General features: G+C 45.1%; 2 protein-coding genes across 4 annotated transcripts; one reads left to right on the top strand and one right to left on the bottom strand.

Moving 5' to 3' along the window:
- Positions 1-1,243: 1,243 nt before the first annotated feature.
- Positions 1,244-10,961, bottom strand: CD3G (CD3g molecule). 2 transcript variants are annotated; one of them, XM_012495823.2, is made up of 8 exons: positions 10,841-10,922; positions 6,133-6,277; positions 5,982-6,040; positions 5,334-5,561; positions 4,610-4,741; positions 3,611-3,654; positions 2,793-2,876; positions 1,454-2,165 (listed from the first exon to the last, which is right to left on the bottom strand). In XM_012495823.2, the coding sequence occupies exons 2-7, from the start codon at positions 6,156-6,158 to the stop codon at positions 2,811-2,813; spliced, it is 555 nt and encodes a 184-aa protein (XP_012351277.1). In that variant the 5' UTR covers positions 6,159-6,277; positions 10,841-10,922; the 3' UTR covers positions 1,454-2,165; positions 2,793-2,810. The 2 variants fall into 2 exon arrangements, with proteins under 2 accessions (XP_003253274.3, XP_012351277.1); XM_003253226.4 differs by lacking the exon at positions 5,982-6,040 and having other exon boundaries at positions 1,244-2,165; positions 6,254-6,277; positions 10,841-10,961.
- A 1,605-nt stretch (positions 10,962-12,566) lies between these two features.
- Positions 12,567-16,370, top strand: CD3D (CD3d molecule). 2 transcript variants are annotated; one of them, XM_030829738.1, is made up of 5 exons: positions 12,567-12,758; positions 14,722-14,940; positions 15,407-15,538; positions 15,827-15,870; positions 16,097-16,250. In XM_030829738.1, exons 1-5 carry the CDS (start codon positions 12,704-12,706, stop codon positions 16,160-16,162), a joined length of 516 nt encoding a protein of 171 aa, XP_030685598.1. In that variant the 5' UTR covers positions 12,567-12,703; the 3' UTR covers positions 16,163-16,250. The 2 variants fall into 2 exon arrangements, with proteins under 2 accessions (XP_030685598.1, XP_030685599.1); XM_030829739.1 differs by lacking the exon at positions 15,407-15,538 and having other exon boundaries at positions 12,606-12,758; positions 16,097-16,370.
- The last annotated feature ends 2,395 nt before the right edge of the window (positions 16,371-18,765 follow it).

An 18,765-nucleotide genomic window follows, 5' to 3' on the forward strand; every position in this document is an offset into this window, starting at 1 on the left:
AGTGAGCCAATGTTGTGCCACTGCACTCCAGCCTGAGCAACAGAGCAAGACCCTGTCATATATATATATATATATATATATATATATATATACACACTTGTGTGTGTGTGTTTACAACTGCTATAAAGTGAAATTTGGCAATAGTTAATAAAATTACAAATGCAAATACAAGTGCCCAACAATTCAATTTATTTGTGTTTGTTACAAATAGTCTTATGTATGTTCAAAATCACATTTATTGTTAGAACTAAAACCATAAAACTGTAAAAAGTATAAAAAGAAGACAGGAGAAAATCTTTGTAACTGTGGGTTTGGTAAAGATTTATTAGACATGATACCAAAAGTACAATATATAGAAGAAAAAATCAATAAAATGTACTTCAAAATTCAAACCTTTTGCGCTTCAAAAAACACCATTAAGAAAAACAAACCACAGATTGGTAGAAAATATTTCCAAATCATATATCTGATAAAGGACCTATATCAAAAACATACGCAACCCAATAGTAAGAAGACAAACAAATAAGTCAACTTAAAAATGGGCAAAAGATTTGAATAGATATTTCACTAAAAATACATGAATGGTTAATAAACACATGACAGGACACTCAGCATGGTTAGTCTCTAGGGAAATGCAAATTAAGGCCATAATAAAATACCATATTAAACCCATAGAATGGCTATATTAAAATACAGTTATGGGCCCGGCGCGGTGGCTCACACCTGTAATCCCAGCACTTTGGGAGGTCAAGGCGGGTGGATCACCTGAGGTCAGGAATTCGAGACCAGCCTGGCCAACATGGTGAAACCCTGTCTCTACTAAATACACAAGTACTAAATACACAAAAAATGAGCTGAGCGTGGTGGCATGTGCCTGTAGTCTCAGCTACTCGGGAGGCTGAGGCAAGAGAATCGCTTGAACCCAGGAGGTGGAGGTTGCAGTGAGCTGAGATTGCACCACTGCACTCCAGCCTGGGCCACAGAGCAAGACTCCACCTCAAAAAAAAAAAAAAAAAAAAAAAGGAAAAGAAAATGTCCTAAAGCTGGATTATGGTAATGGCTGTACAGTTAGTTAAATTTACTAAAAATTTCTGAGAACAGGTGAAATCAGTTAAGATGGGTGGATTTTATGGCATGTAAATTATGCTTCAATGCAATTATTTTTAAAAATGATATTTATACAATGTTAGTCATTGCGGAATTGTTGTAAGAGCAAAAGATTGGAACCAACTTAAATATCCACTGATAGATAACAGGTTAAAGAAATCATAGTCTATTTGTACAATATGGCTGCATTAAAAAGGAGTTCTTCATATAATGGCATGCAATAATCTCACAAGATGTATAGTTTGATATCATTTGTCTAAAAGATGGGGGAAGAGAGGATAATATATACTTGAGAATGTGCTCATATACGCCTAGAATACCTCCAGAGAGATATATAAGAAACTAATTTTAAGACCGGGCATGGTGGCTCACACCTGTAACCCCAGCACTTTGGGAGGCCAAGGCTGGCGGATCACTTGAGGTCAGGAGTTCGAGACCAGCTTGGCCAACAGGGCGAAACCCTGTCTCTACTAAAAATACAAAAATTAGCCAGGTGTGGTAGTGTGTGCCTGTAATCCCAGCTGCCCAGGAGGCTGAGGCAGGAGAATCGCTTGAACCCAGGAGGCAGAGGTTGCAGTGAGCCGAGCTGGTGCCACTGCACTTCAGCCTGGGCGACAGAGCAAGACTGTCTCAAAAAAAAAAAAAAAAAAAAGAGAAACTAATTTGTCTCTGAAGAGGGCAACTGGGTCGCTGGGTAGCAGGGGATGGCGGTGGAGGGAGATCTTTCACTGAATATTTGAGCCGTGTGAATTATGACCTATACAAAAACGAAATAAAAATTACAACACAAAAAATTATATTCAAATCGAGGGGGTTATTTGATCTTTTCATTTTTCCTTTACAATTTTCCCCAATAGGTGGCGCTTCTGAAACACTGCATTTGTTTTTATTTTTATTTTATTTGAGAAAACCCCAAATTTGCTCTGATGGCCTTTCTTCTCCATTTGTCACCTCTGGGAACCTTGAGTCTAGATTTAGGGCTGAAAGTCTCTCTGCTAGGAGCTTTCCAAAATGCAATGCTTTGATTCTGGGAACTGAATAGAAGGAGAACACCTGGACTGAAAAATGAAAAATTGCAATTTGTTCAAAAAAACTAAATAATGCTTTCAACCCTGTCTTCCTGATAGAAACTTCAGATAGATTAATTAAATCATAACTTCTGACTGATTGATTTATTGATTGGAAGGTTAATACAGGTTAGTGGTTCTTAACTAAGGGTGATTTTGCCCTGGAGGTGATGTTTGGACACATTTGGTAATGTCTGGACACGTTTTTGATTGTCACACTGGACAATCTACCAGCATCTGCTGGAGAGAGGCCAGGGATGCTTCCATAACTCCTGCAATGCACAGGCTAGCCCCTCATCACAAATAATTAGCCCAAAATGTTAATAGTATAGATAATGAGAAATTCTAATGTAGGTTAAGATTAATATTCAGCATCTCTATGGCTTGAGGCCCTGCTCTGACAGGATTTACAGATACATAAAGTTCATGTTTTCCTAGGCCAAGACAATCAGTATGGCCCCAGAATTTTTAGAAAAGAGTACCCCAAACTACCTCCCAATCCCTGATCCCCAGAGTCTGATCTTTATAGCCGCCTAGGGAAGGGAGCTAGACTTAGAAGCAATTGGGAGGGCAGTTGATGCAAGCATCCTTTATTAGAATTGGCATTGAAGAACCCACCTACTCTGAGTCCTGAGTTCAATTCCTCCTCAGTTGGTTTCCTTGAATGTGGCTGTACTGGTCATCTTCTCGATCCTTGAGGGGCTGGAAAGGACAGCACAGTCATAAGTCACTTTTTCCATCCTCTATTAATTAATTTGATGCATGTTTATTGAATGTTTTTTATATGTGAGAGTTTGGAGTGGGTACTTCATGGTCCTGAGGATGGAAAGAGGACAAGGAGATGGAGGCTCTGTCTTTTTTCTTTTTCTCTCTTTTTTTTTTTTTTTTTTTGAGATGGAGTCTTGCTCTGTTGCCCAGGCTGGAGTGCAGTGGCACAATCGTAGCTCACTGCAGCCTCGACCTCCTGGGTTCAAGTGGTCCTCCTGCCTCAGCCTCCTGAGTAGCTGGGACTACAGGCGTGCACCACCAGGCCTGGTTAATTTTTTTTTGTATTTTTAGTAGAGACAGAGTTTCATCATGTTGGCCAGGCTTGTCTCGAATTCCTGACCTCAGGTGATTCACCTGTTTTGGCTTCCCAAAGTGCTGGGATTACAGGCGTGAGCCATGGCCTGTCTATAGTGAGTGCCCGGCCTGTCGAGAGTTTCTTCATGTGTCTCTCTCAGCGTGTTCTTCAACTTGTGCTCACTAGATCCTGACCTCAGTCTCTGTCAATGCTTCTCTTTAGTTCATCTATTCTACCCAAAGTGATCTCATCATCTGGTATGCTGTTAGCAGTTTCTTACCTGTATAGGATCTTCCAAATAGCATGCCCCTCAATCCCAAAGATTTACCCCCACTAATTACAGCAATGTCTCTTTTATTCTTCATCCCCTTACCTGGTAGAGCTGGTCATTGGGCAACAGAGTCTGCTTGTCTGAAGCTGCACAAAAAAGAAACAGAATCCACACAAGGTAGAATGCATAATAAATTGGGTTATATTCACAAAATGGAATACTAAATAACAATAAGAGTTTTATATACACACAAGAATATGGATAAAGCACATAAGCATGTTGTTGAGTGAAAGAAGCTACCCACAAGAATACTTAGTATATGAGTCCATTTACATAAAGAACAAAAACAAGCAAAGTTAATCCTTATTGTTAGAAGTCAGGACAATGCTGACTCTTGAGGATGGGTAGTGGCTGGAAGTGACCACAGGAGGGGCTTCAATGGCATTGGTAATATTGTCTTTCTTAAATTATGTGCTGGCTGCATGGGTGTATTTGCTCTGTGAATTTTTTTTGAGCTGTATGCATGTGATTCACTTTTCTGTATGTAAGGGTTTACTTAAAATAGATTTGTTTTATTTTTGAGACGGAGTCTTGCTCTGTCGCCCAGGCTGGAGTGCAGTGGCACGATCTCGGCTCATGCAAGCTCTGCCTCCCGGGTTCACGCCATTCTCCTGCCTCAGCCTCCAGAGTAGCTGGGACTACAGGCACACGCCACCATGCCTGGCTAATTTTTTTGTATTTTTAGTAAAGACGGGGTTTCACCGTGTTAGCCAGGATGGTCTCAATCTTCTGACCTCGTGATCTGCCTGCCTCGGCCTCCCAAAGTGTTGTGATTACAGGTGTGAGCCACTGCGCCCGGTTTTTTGTTTTTTTTTTTTTTTTCACAGAGGATAAATCAGAGGAAGTTGTATCTTGAGACAGGTGAACATGCTGTGATAACATCAAGTATCCTTTTCTCCTGTCTCAGAGAAATACAGCCTCAGCCAACTATGCACATTAGCAAGAGGCACCAACTTAGTCTCTTATATTGGGTACGTAATGGTAGGAGGAAAGCTGAGGGTCTCAGGTGGTCCCATCTCTCATCTAAGAGCATTCTTTTACCTCTTGACTGGCGAACTCCATCCTGTCCAGCAATGAAGTAGACCCCAACAGCAAGGAAGAAAATGCTGATGATTTCAGCAAAGAGAAAGCCAGATATGGTGGCTGCATTTAGTTCAATGCAGTTCTGACACACTGTAGGGAAAAGGAGAGACAAACCTCCAGGTTGCGGAAGTTGTTTTTCCTGGTTCATTTTCTCCTGCCTATCTGCAATAATGTCCCTGTGGAGGGCAGCAGGCTTTTCCTCTGTGGGTGGCAGGGCAAGGGAAGATCCTTGCGCCAAAACTCAATGCATCCTCAGTCCCCCAGGATGTTCCTCAGTCCCCCAGGATTCCTGGGGAAGCCCATGTAGTCTAACTACCAGGAAGTATCTGGAGCAGAAGGAAGACTAGATGCTCTTCATGCTCCACTGTGCTCCAGTCCTCACTGCTGCTCACCTTATGATCACCCCTGTCTCCCCAACCCCTTCATTCAAGTCAGTGCTGAATTGCTCGAATCCATGGAGCCCACCCAAAGGTAAACAAAGTTTTACAGGACTGGCTATACTTTTTCAACAGGGTGAGGGAAGTATCTTATAGTATTTTAAAAGAGGCAAGCTGAAATTAAGAGAACCGGAGATGATATCACTGTTGAGGATCTATTTCCACTTTCACCCCAGACAAAAAGCTCACCAGAACAGCAAATACTGATTAATTTCACAACAAACAGACCAAAGGGGATTACATACTTCTGTAATACACTTGGAGTGGTTTTGACTTGTCCTGTGATCCTTTACACTGATACATCCCTCGAGGGTCCTTGGTATTACTTCCCAGATTCCATTTTTTTTTATTTGCAGATAGGAAGTCTATCATCTTCCCGTCTTTAAACCATGTGATATTACTGGCTTTTGCATCACAAGTCAGAAGTACTGAACCATCTTCTTGATAGTCATACACCTTAACCAAGTGGTTTCCTGAAATGAGAAAAGCCATGGTTCTAGTAAGGGTCTTGCCTCTGAAATTCTCCCTGCTTCTGCATGCCAGGAGATCATTAGAGTAGTGTTTCTCAAACTTTGATGTGCACATGAATCACATGGAGATCTTATTAAAATTTCAGGTGCTATTTAGTAGCTCTGGGGAGGGGAGATTCTGCATTACTAACATGCTCTTGGGTGACGCCAATATCTGCGTCAGGGGATGAAGAATAAAAGAGACATTGCTGTAATTAGTAGGGGTAAAACTTTGGGATTTTGGGGCATGTTATTTGGAAGATACTATACAGGTAAGAAACTGCTAACAGCATACCAGATGATGAGATCACTTTGGGTAGAATGGATGAACTAAAGAGAAGGATTGACAGAGACTAAGGTCAGGATCCCAGGTGATGCCAATACCTGCTGGTTCATGGGTCAGAGTTTGAGATGTGTCCCTAGCTACTAGGGTCCTGTTTCTCCTGTAAGAGACCAGTTAAATGCTTAGCTACAGGCAAGCTGCCCAGAACAGGTTATGTCAGGTCACTGATTTGGTTGACAATAGAGACATCACCTATCTATCCCCATCCTTTCATTCATTCTAAACTGTTCGCTCCTGTAGGACTACTGCTGTAGGAAGCCAAATTTCCATCAATATTCTGAGTCTGAGTATAGAAAGAAGCCATTTCTCCTACCTTTGATTGACTGGGCCAAAGTACCTGTAAAGACAGAAGAGAGATAGAGTATTAGCTGGGCATGGAGTTGTTCAGATGCCCTGAAGTATTTTCATGGTTATTTGAGGCCAAGATGAAGAAAGATCCAAATCCATGAAAATGGTAGTATCTATACTTAGTTATCAGGATTGTAGACTAAATCACCCAATTGAATTCAAGGTGATAATAAATAATTTGTCTCATCTTTGTCCTGGTATCCTGGGAGGGTGTTTCTAACCCTTGGAATTTCATGAGTGACAGGAGTGGCTTTGTTAGCTGTGGTGGACCCTTAGACCATACCTGAGTTTATGCATGGCAATGACTCAGGTTGGTGCTGGTTAAGACCAACCATATGGTAAGAGGATTGCAGCTTTGAAACTAGTGATATCAGCCCCAGGAAGGGATCCTAGAGATTGAGATCAGTCAAGTGGCCAATGATTCAATCAATCATGCCTATGTAAAGATACCTCAATAAAAACTTGGTGGAGCTTCCTGGATGGTGAACCCATCAATGTGCTGGCAGAGTGTGGGAGAGTGCTGGGGGCGATGTGTTCTAATTCCACGGGGAGAGGGCACGGAGGCTCTGTGTTCGGGACCCTCCTAGACCTTGCCCTTTTCATTTAGCTGGTTCTGATTTTATTTTATTTTTTAATAAAACTGAAATAGGAAGTACAGGACTTTCTTAAGTTCTGTGAGTTATTCTAGCAAATTATCAATGAGGAGGGTCATGGGAATCCTTAAGATTGTAGGCAGTTTGTCAGAAGTGTGAGTGGTCTGGGGTACCCTGAACTTGTAGCTGGCATTTAAAATGAGGGCAATCTGGTTGGGAACCATACTCTTAACCTGTAGGGTCTGACAGTAATTTGGGGGGTTAGCATCAGAATTGTATTGTAGTATATGTAAGTAAGGATATTGCCTATCCAGTCCAGAACACTCTGCTTCTTGAGCAGCTAATGCCCTGGCAAGGAGTGGGTGTGCACTATCCAAAGCCTTTAGGCTGAGTTCTTTATAAAATATTCAGCCTTGGTGAACCTTTTCTTGTAAAAACCCTGGAAGTCCCAGGGAAGTTAGCTTTTCAATTAGTCCTCAAATCTGTCTCAAAACTCAGAGTTGACTGGCAGCAGTGGCTCACACCTGTAATCCCAGCACTTTGGGACGCTGAGGTGGGCAGATTGCTTGAGCCCAGGAGTTAGACACCACCCTGGACAACATGGCGAAACCCTGTCTCTACAAAAAATACCAAAAAATTAGCTGGGCATGGTGGTATGCACCTGTAGTCCCAGCTACTCAGGAGGCTGAAGTGGGAGAAACGGTTGAGCCTGGGAGGTGGAGGTTGCAGTGAGCCGAGATTGCACCACTGCACTCCAGCCTAGGTGTTAAAGCTGTCTCAAAAAACAAACAAACAAACAAACAAACAAACAGACAAACAAAACCTTAGGGTAGTAGAGTTGCATGGTAGACATACTACAGAGATCTGGCACTTTAATTCAATTCAATTAGATTTAATCCAAACATTTAACGAGCACTGTTATGACCTAAAATAGATATTATGAAAGAAAAGAGTGCTGATATGAAGAATCAACTGCTGCTTCCAAAGTTTATAATGAAGTGAAAAAATTAAAACATATATGCAATTAATTTAATAGAATGTATACATTATCTTTTAGTGCTTATAAGACTGCATATGAAAAAAGGGTAGAAGCTATTAATTTTGTCCAAGGGTGAGGGTCAGGGAAAGCTTAATAGAGGAAATGACATTTGTCTGGGCCTTGAAGAGTAAGCAGGAATATACCAGATAGAGAAAGGCATTCTGAGTAGAAAGAATAGCTGAATAAGATGCAGCTTTGGAAAAGGACAAGAGAGGTAGTGTGGCTAGAGGTGGAGTGTGTGTGATAAGGAGAGGTGGTCATGAGTCAAAGTATAATCGAAATAAAAGAAGTGAACCTTAGAACCTCATGCATGGTGGGATTATTTTTGAACAGTATCCAGTGCAGTGCCTGCAACATGGTAGGAACTTTATTTTTTGAATGAATGTGCAAATGAATAAATGAGCAAATGTGAGAAAAGGCAAGACAAACAGTTAAAGAGGTTTCTAACTAGTTCTTCTCCTGACCACCTGGACAGAAGACCGAGAGAAGACAGAGACCCCTCATTCTAAATTGGATTCAGGGAAGGAGATTGCACTGATCATTGACATAGTTTTTTTTTTTTTGAGACATCTTTTTTTTTTTTTTTCTTGTTCTGTCACTCAGGCTGAAGTGCAGTGGTGTGATCATGGCTCACTGCAGCCTTGAGCTCCTGGGCTCAAGCAATCCTCCCACTTCAGTCTCCCAAGTAGCTGGCATCAGTGCATGCCAACATGCCTGGCTAATTTTTGTAGTTTTTGTAGACGCAGGGTATCCCTATTTTGCCCAGGTTGGTCTTGAACTCCTGGGCTCAAATGATCCTCCCTCCCTAGCCTCCCAAAGTGTTGGGATTATAGCCATGAGCCACTGTGCCTGGCCGATTGACATCTTTTAATGTTGCATATCTGAGTGAGGTTTCCTTTTAGGACTTAAGAGGTCATATAGCCACATTTCTTTTTTGTTTTGTTTTGTTTTGTTTTTTTGAGATGGAGTCTCACTCTGTCACCCAGGCTGGAGTGCAGTGGCACTGTGTTGGCTCACTGCAACCTCCATCTCCTGGGTTCAAGCAATTCTCCTGCCTCAGCCTCCTGAGTAGCTGGGATTACAGGCATCCATCACCATGCCCCGCTAATTTTTAAAATATTTTTAGTAGAGATGGGGTTTCACCACGTTGACCAGGATGGTCTCGAACTCCTGACCTCAGGTGATCCACCTGCCTCAACCTCCAAAAGTGCTGGGATTACAGGCGTGAGCCACCATGCCCATCCCTGCCACATTTCTGGGTTGGCTGGCATGAGAACTCCCAGACAGTGGAGGAGTTGTTCAAGTACACATAGCTCATTGGTGTCCAAGCTGGATCCAGAGCTCAGGTTTTCTACTGCTCAACTCAATGCTCTTTCCATGATATGCAGCCACCTCACCCAGGCTTGAGAGTTGCTCCTCAACCTATGTTGTCTTTAGCTGACTTTTCCTCCCATTTCTCTCAGAAATAATTCTATTCTAAACTCTCACTGTCCTCTTCAAGTCTCCCAACCGGTCATCACCCAGCGCAGTTTCAGCAGGTGGCATTGCCTCCCACCTGGATTTTTTAGAACACGGAAGCTGTTATTGTACTTTCTCCTTTAGCTTCCTTTCCCTTTATAAACCTATCTGTGGCCAGCGCCGTTTGCACTTCCTTTCTCCCAGTCTTAGAGGGTAACGTTGCTTTCCCCTCTGTGCTCTTGACCCCACTCTTGACTCTATCCTTCCACCGTCAACTCCAGGACCTTGCTCTACTCATCATCTTCTCCTTTAGCCTAGAAATGTGCTCAAGTTTCTCTCACCCTCAAAAACATTTATTCTTAGACTCTACTTCCTCCTCTACCTACCACCCAGTCTTTTCTCCCTCCTCATCCAAATTTCTTTAAAGAATAGTCTACACTTGCTGACCTCATCATCTGACCTTCACCTTCCACCAATTTTCACTTGGCTTCCACCCACAATACCCCGCTGAAACTGTGCTAAATCACCCATGATGCATATTCTGCCACATCCCACAGACTTAACCTTTTAAATATATTCTTATATTAGTGGGCTCTCCTTAACATTTTATACTCTTGGTAATTCTCTCCTTCTAGAAGCTCTCTACTCCCTTGGTTTCCAAGGTAGTGCATACATTTGATTATTTCAGCTCTTTGATTCTCCTTTTATCTCTTTCCTGGAATGTTTTTTTTTTTTCTCTAACTGCCTCTTAAAATTGGTGCCCTCACTGTTCCATCTTCAGCCCCCTCTTCCTCACATAGTAATTATGTGACTTCAGAAAATTCCCTGGTTTTAACTTTCCTAGTATGTCCAGACTCCAGGCATCAACCCAGTTCATCCACTTCCTATTGGATATTTCCAATGGAGTATTCATACAGGCACCCATACTGTACCGTACACTCAGTCTGGCACCATGAAAACTAATCTCTCCAATGAGACTATGAGTTCTGTAGAGCATAAGTGTTTTATTCATTTTTATTTCCTCATGGTGTATCACGTATTAGGGTCTCACCCATCTTTGTTGACCAATTGGCCAACTGCCCAACTGAGTGAATGGACATTTCATAGGTCGACTGCTAGCCCCCAGCTCTGAAGGAGGGAATATATACTTTTTCCTTTTAGTTTCTTGGCCTATGCCCTTTTGGGCTGCATTCAAATCTAAGATGGCGGTAACAGGGTCCTCTCTTCAGCCAGTTAAGTACTCTGTTTGCATTTTTCAGAGACAAGGATTCCTTCTCCTCCATGGGACACTGTTTCTCTCTAGCAGAGAACAATTAAGAGGCTCCATTTTGCCCTTCTTTGAACTCTAAGGTGACAGCAGAGGTAGGCTGAAGGTTAGGGATCCCAATATTCCTGTCTCACAAGTGATGGGCTCTTCCCTTGAGCCCTTTCCCAGGCTGCCAGACCCCTAGTAGGCCCTTACCTTGAAGAAGAATGATAGCCAGGATGAGGACAGCCAAGCCCTTCCCCTGTTCCATGTCAGTCTCTGTCCTCTGGCAAAAGCGCGGAGCAGCCGTTAGCAGCCAGCCAGCCTGTGCAGCAGCTAGACTGGCTCCACCCATCACTGTTGGGGCTGGGGCCCTTGAGAGAAGGCAAGAATCCAGAGCCTCCACCCTCTGCTGCAAGCGTGGGCAGCAGGGGCCTCAGCAGGGCTGCAGGTGCACATGCCTTTTGTTTTTCCGTTAAGGAGGGTGAAGGTGGTGGGGAAGGAGAGGGAGAGAATGCTGGATTCCCACTCAGAGACTCATCTTGCACAGGGAACCGCAATGGATGCTGGTTGGGAGATGGTCCTGGGACCATTTCTTCATGAGGGAGATAAATGTCTCTGTCATTAGTTGTTAGCATTGTAGCCAGTTGTTACTCGTTGCTAGTTGTTGTTGCTATAGGTAATGAATTTAGGAGGGACTCTCAGCTGTTTGGGGCTGGACCTCCGAATGGAAAGCCACCTCAGTCCAGGCCTTCATTCAGGAAACTTTTTCACTTTTTTTCTTTTTCTTTTTTGAGACAGAGTCTCACTTTGTTGCCCAGGCTGGAGTGCAGTGGCGTTATCTCAGCTCACTGCAACCTTTGCCTCCTAGGTTCAAGCGATTCGCCTGCCTCAGCCTCCTGAGTAGCTGAGATTACAGGCGCGTGCCACCAAGCCCGGCTAATTTTTGTATTTTTAGTAGAGACAGGATTTCACCTTGTTGGTCAGGCTGGTCTCAAGCTCCTGACCTTGTGATCTGCCTGCCTCAGCCTCCCAAAGTGTTGGGATTACAGGCGTGAGACACGGCACCTGGCTTCACTATTCTTTTGAGATCATGAAAGAGGCTCCTGGAAGGGAATATAGGTGGAACAATTCTGAGGACAGGCCAGCACATTTTCAGGGGCCAGAGCCCGGACTGAATGTCCAGGATCTCAGGCCCCTGTCTCCCTCAGCCAGTCAGTCAGTGAGCCAACAAAAATGTGCAGAGCTCCCGTTATATGCCAGGCACAAGATACAGCAGTGAGCAAGACAGGCACGACTCTGTCCCCAGGTAAGTGACAGTCTAACTGCAGCAGTGTGAAGAGTTTCAGATCCTCGTAGGCCACAGGGGAAAAAGGTCCATTTGTCTCACCGGGAGGCTCAATATTGCCTGTCAGTCAATTATATTATTATTAATAACTACCCCTTATTGAGCACATATGATGTGTGAGGCACCATGCAAACATCTTGTTTGAATCCTTATAATGGTACTAACGGAATAAGACTCTGAAAATTTTATGGCTGGCCCAGGCCCCACAGGTAGGTGGTATCGGACCCAGGATTCAAATCTCTGGCTGGGGTCTCTAAAGCCCAACCTCCCACTGACAAGAGGCTGCTAGATCTGGTGTCCCTGGCTGCCTAGTGAAGGGTCCTGAGAAAGATCAGCCTCCATGAGAAATCTAGCTGCTACAGCTTGCGCTATGGGGCCGACGGCTTCTCTCAAAAGGGCTTCGAGATGTGGCAGTTTTTAGGTTGTGCGTAAATGTGGTTGCATTGTCAATAGGGACGCTAAAGTTCAGGCCACCTTTTCCATATTCTCTGCCGGCTCCCTGCTCAGAGATAGAGCAATTTACACCGCTTCCTTCCTACCCTACCCCTAGCCCACCCCCACCCTGACAATTTCCCACCATCAACGGCAGAAAGCAGAGAAGCAGACATCTTCTAGTTCCTCCCCCACTCTCCTCTTTCCGGTACCCGTGAGTCAGCTAGGGGAGGGCAGCTCTCACCCAGGCTGATAGTTCGGTGACCTGGCTTTATCTACTGGATGAGTTCCGCTGGGAGATGGAACATAGCACGTTTCTGTCTGGCCTGGTACTGGCTACCCTTCTCTCCCAAGGTAAGGCTACTCCAGGTGGGTGGGGGAAGGGACCTGAGAGGGACATTACTGATGCGAGTGAGGCTGACTTGAAAGTGTTTCTTGCCAGGCACAGTGGCTCACACCAGTAATCCCAGAGCTCTGGGAGGCTGAAGTGGGAGGATCCTTTGAGGCCAGGAGTTTGAGACCAGTCTGAGCAACATGATGAGACTCTATCTTTACAAAAAAACAAAAGAATTAGCCAGGCGTGGTGGTGCACAACTGTAGTCTCAGCTACTTGAGAGGCTGAGGCAGGAGGGTCACTTGAGCCTGGGATTTCAAGGTTTCAGTGAGCTGTGATCACGCCACTGCCCTCCAACCTGGGGGACCCTGCGAGACCTTATCTCAAAAAAAAAAAAAAAACTGCTTCTCAGTGCTAGCTTCAATTCACCAGGCACCCCAGGGGTGTCAGGAGGGCAGGGGCAGGATGTAGCATAGAGTCTGGGAAACAGACTCTTGGCTTTGACTGACTCCAGCCACGAGTGCATGTGGGCCTAGAATGTCTCTCAGAAGGCCTTAGGCCAGAGACCTGTAGAAAATAGCTCAGTATGTATGTACCTGAATCTGGGACTGGCCATGGGAGCACAGCTTCCTGCACTACTCCTTTTAGGGCTGATGGCCTCTGGAATCAGGACTCTTGTTTGTTTGGCCATGATTATGTCACCCCTGGAGGCATGTCCTAGCACTCATGTGAATGCTTTAAGAGAAGTTAACTTTAGGTTGAGCAGGAGGGAGGGAAGATTTGAGGGACTGTTACATGGGAGGATTTTAACTCATCTCAGTTTGCCAATTTCAGTTTTAAAATGGAAAGTCCTATGTCCCAGGAACCCCTTCAACACTAAGCAAACTGGGTCCAATGGTCACCTAATAGTCGGCTGCACTAGGACACTCAGGATTTCCACTGGAGACAGATCCTGGAAGAGGACGCGACTGTAGGATGTGAAGCATTTGATGTGCATGTGTCTCCCTGAGTATACATGCATATACTTCCAACCTGCTTCAGAAGTGTGAGCAACAGCTATTTCAGGGTTTTCTAGAAGATGCTCTTGTATCCAAATTTGTGACTGAGTGTGAAGCCCAGGATGAATGAATGTAGACTCCACTTTTCCCTGTGTTTGGAGGCATAGACTGTAGTGCCTCTGTGGCCTGTGGAGATGTGCTCAGGCTGTCAAAGGAACTCACTGCATCTGGAATGTTGCTGCACTCACCTCCAGCCCTAAAAGTCTCCCACAAGACTTGACTTGTGAGGAGCTCTAGGGATGGATTCAATAAATTATTTTCGCTGTTCTCCTCCTTCTAACCAAGGGTGGAAAACTGTACATGGGATTTGCCCTGGTCCCCTTCTGGACCACTTGGCTGACAATTCAGGGGCTGGTAAACCAGCTGGTCTCCACCCACAGCCATCCCTGGCCCTGGGAAAGGCTTCAGTAATGAAAGCCCCGCTTTCTTGGTTGTCAGTGGAGCAGGGGCAATGAGGAAGGATGAGGATAAGAAGCTGAAGTGGGAGTGTTGTAGATTGCTGGGAAGTAGAATTAGATGTCTCCTTGAAGAAAAAATGCAGACCTTTCCAACCGAGGAATGTTCTTCTGTCTTTCCATATCTTCTGGGTGCTTCAGTGGTCTGTGCTCCCCCTACTCCTCATCAGCGGTCTGGATTCATTTCCAGGAAGGTGCTTGGGTCAACCCTGCTCTGAGGGGTCCTCTTTTGCACCAAGGCCCCAAGACCTGTCCTCTGCTTGAATGGCATCCTCGTGTCCCCCTTGACCCCTGCAGTTGGTGGGGAACTTTCGGAAGGCTTTTTCTTGTGACTTCTGTCTCTCTTGATGGAAACCATAAACTGTCCTGGACCAGGAAAATGGTCTCTGTTAAGTATGAGCTTCTGCAGAACAAAGGGCTTGGTGCAGACCAAAGAGTTATCTCCAATTGTGATATTTTTTCCCCTTTAGTGAGCCCCTTCAAGATACCTGTAGAGGAACTTGAGGACAGAGTGTTTGTGAATTGCAATACCAGCATCACATGGGTAGAGGGAACGGTGGGAACACTGCTCTCAGACAATACAAGACTGGACCTGGGAAAACGCATCTTGGACCCACGAGGAATGTATAGGTGTAACGGGACAGATATATACAAGGACAAAGAATCTACCGTGCAAATTCATTATCGAAGTATGTGCTTCCTGAACCCTTTGGGTTGGAATGGATAGGGCTTCTGGATGTGAGAACTTTCTGGCTAGAGAGGGATATGGTGAACCCATCTGTTCTCTAAACAAAGTGAGGTCACTATTGTAATGGTACAAGTCAGATTTGGGGACCTTCAAAGTGGAAGAGAGAACTTAACTCAGCAAGACAGAGCAGTAGGGGTCATGTTACTGCAGCCTTGGTTGGGTGAGAGGTTTGGCCCACCACCTTGTTCAAGTTTCCACAAAGCTGAGATTACTTCCTGGCTCTTCCCCGGGATTCCTTAGGATGTAGGGTGGAGGAAGGTGTGGCAAGCCTATCACCAGGTCTTTCTCCCGGGTCTTATTGAAGTTTGGGTTTTGGCATGAGAGATCTAAGGGTTGCCTAGGAGGCAGAGATGGTTCCCTGATCTTAAAGGCTCTCAACCTCTCCTCTCTCCTCCCTTCCCCCACAGTGTGCCAGAGCTGTGTGGAGCTGGATCCAGCCACCGTGGCTGGCATCATTGTCACTGATGTCATTGCCACTCTGCTCCTCGCTTTGGGAGTCTTCTGCTTTGCTGGACATGAGACTGGAAGGCTGTCTGGGGGTTAGTGGAAGAGCAGAGCATGTGTGTGTGTGTGTTGTGTGTGTGTGTGTGTGTGTGTGTGTGTGTGTGTGTGTACCAGTAGCTTATGCACCAGCTAAGGAATGGGGCTGGTGGTAGGTTTAGTCTCAGCTGGGAGTTACTCTTGCAATCTCCTAAAGACTCCTAGAACTTTGACTGTTGAAAGAACTTGTGTGTTCATATCACTCATGCAGACTTCTGAGGGCGTGGGAGGGTGGATCTTACTGTCTCATCTGCTAGGCCATTGATGTCTCTCTCTGGTTCTTCTAGCTGCTGACACACAAGCTCTGTTGAGGAATGACCAGGTCTATCAGGTAAGCCTTGAGGGGAAGGAGGCAGGAATGAAGGGAGGGTGAGTGGGGATAGAGGGGCTGACACTGAATGCTGTTTGCACGTGGGAAGGGTCCTACTGGGGAGTTCATCGCTGGGTATGACTGGAGAGGTCAGGCAGGAGCTCTCATCGTCGGGGCCTGCTGGGGCCTTCCTCGAAGTGTCCTAACCCTGCCTCCTGACCGTTTGTTTGCTCTTCTCCTCTCTTAGCCCCTCCGAGATCGAGATGATGCTCAGTACAGCCGCCTTGGAGGAAACTGGGCTCGGAGCAAGTGAACCTGAGACTGGTGGCTTCTAGAAGCATCCATTACCAACTGTAACTTCCCTTCTTGCTCAGCCAATAAATATATCCTCTTTCACTCAGTAGGTGCCTGGACTTCTTAAGGCTCCTGGGCAAGGCATGGGAGTTGTCCTGACTTGCCTGGGATCTCGCCCTCCTACCTACCTGTTCCTTCCTTCATCTCCTTCCTTCCTCTGCCCCACACAGACAGTGCGTTGGGCAGTCTCTGGCCACATCCTAGCTGTCTGGTGTTTCTAGCCCACAGGACTCCCTGAGTGAAGGGTCTGCGCCACCACGTTCGCACAGCTACTTGTTGACTCCAGTCCCTATCACAACCCTTTTAGAGTTTTGGCGGCCTCATCCAGCCGAGGGCAGGCTGCTGGGTTCAGGAGCCCAGCAGCACAGAAGTTTCCATGACATCATGAATGGGGGTGGCAGAGACAACAAGGGGCCCTGGGACTAGTTTCTCACCAAGACTTAGAGGGTGTGTATGTGACAAGGTTCCATTGCTGCTAAGGGGATGGCCTCAACTCTACAGCCCTGCTGACCAGGTGCCATTAGCTGTAAGGAGGTCTCACCTAAGCCCCTTGCGTATCCCCTTCCCCTGTATCAAAGGCACCATTTTAGCTTCCTTTCACCAGGACCTGTCCCTGGCTTGCTCTTGCCTTCTGCATGATAAACTGGGCTCAGAAACCCTTCACCAATTAAAGCACATTATCCTGCTCCATCTACCTGGAAAGCAGGAGTTTGAGACAGGGATTTTTTTTTTTTGAGATGGAGTCTTGCTCTGTTGCTCAGGCTGGAGTGCCATGGCATGATCTTGGCTCACTGCAACCTCTGTCTCCTGGAGTCAAGTGATTCTCCTGCCTCAGCCTCCTGAGTAGCTGGGATTACAGGCGCCTGACACCGCACCTGGCTAATTTTTTGTATTTTTAGTAGAGACGGTGTTTCACCATCTTCACCAGGCTGGTCTTGAACTCCTGACCTCGTGATCCACCCGCCTCAGCCTCCCAAAGTGCTGGGATTACAGGCATGAGCCACCATGCCCGGCCGTGAATAGGTTCTTTAGTGGTGATTTGTGAGGTTTTGGTGCATCCATCACCTGAGCAGTATACACTGTACCCAATTTGTGGTCTTTTATCCCCAACCCTGAGTCCCCAAAGTCCATTGTGTCATTCTTATGCCTTCGCATCCTCATAGCTTAGCTCCCACTTATGAGTGAGAACATATGATGTTTGGTTTTCCATTCCTGAGTTACTTCACTTAGAATAATAGTCTCCAATCTCATCTAGGTCTCTGTGAATGCCATTAATTCATAATTCATTCCTTTTTAAGGCTGAGTAGTATTCCATCATATATATATACACACACACACACACACACCCATATATATATATATACACACACACACACCACACAGTTTCTTTATCCATTTGTTAATTGATGGGCATTTGGGTTGCCTCCATGTTTTTGCAATTGCAAATTGTGCAGCTATAAACATGTGTGTGCAAGTATCTTTTTCATATAATGACTTCTTTTCCTCTGGGTAGATACCCAGTAGAGGGATTGCTGGATCAAATGGCAGTTCTACTTTTAGTTCTTTAAGGAATCTCCACGCTGTTTTCCATAGTGGTTGCACTAGTTTACATTCCTATCAGCAGTGTAGAAGTTTTCCCTGTTCACCACATCCACGCCAACGTCTATTTTTTTTTTTGATTTTTTGATTATGGTCATTCTTGCAGGAGTAAGGTGGTATCGCATTGTGGTTTTGCTTTGCATTTCTCAGGGCTAGAAATTCTTAGCTAAAGAGGGACTTAAGAGACCTGTTGTTCTGGTCAGCTTTAAATTTGGGAGGAGGAATATGGGATTAGGGTAAATAGAACCCCTGAGTCGATAGCCTGTTGAGTCAACAGGGTGTGATGATGCAGTGATAATTACACTGCAATGTTGGAATTGCCTCTGAGTTATCAGGGTTTCCCTGGCTTCTCAGCATCACCTCCAATTCTTCCATTTTGAGGTATTCTTAGATAAAATAAGTGCTCAGGGTTAAATAGCTCGAGAACTCATTGGAAAAAGTTGGGAAATATTTTTGTCATTATATCTAGTTGCTTGTACTACAGGACTAGGGAATGGGCAAATGCCAGGGGGGCAGATCTTTGTCTCCTAATCATGTCCCAGCTCTAGGATGGGGCCAAGACTTGTACCAGGGATGTCTGAAGGAACTAAGGGTCAACATATCTGAAAAGGGACTCTTGGTTTTTAGATAGCTTCCCTTTCCGAATAATCTATAACTATGGGTTCGCCCAGTAAAGAAAGCTCTTACCTCTTCTCATTCCATACCAAACTTTTTCTCTTATTCCCTACTGCCAACCAAAGTATCTTTGCCTAGGATGAGGTTGATTTTAGCTGGCTGTTCCTAGACATCAATCCAAGCCAAAGAGTTGGAGGAATAGCAAGTTCCTTTGAGTAGGGACGCTGTGCTTGCAAGTTTTTAGTATGCTCATTTTGATTATTTTTCTATCGTTGTTAGTAATATCTGGATTTCCCATCGGTATCTTATTGGTCTTCTGTGGAAGTTCCATCAGCATCATCTTCAAGG

Source organism: Nomascus leucogenys, chromosome 15 (genome assembly GCF_006542625.1).
Source record: "Nomascus leucogenys isolate Asia chromosome 15, Asia_NLE_v1, whole genome shotgun sequence".
In the NCBI taxonomy this organism is placed as follows: Eukaryota; Metazoa; Chordata; class Mammalia; order Primates; family Hylobatidae; genus Nomascus; species Nomascus leucogenys.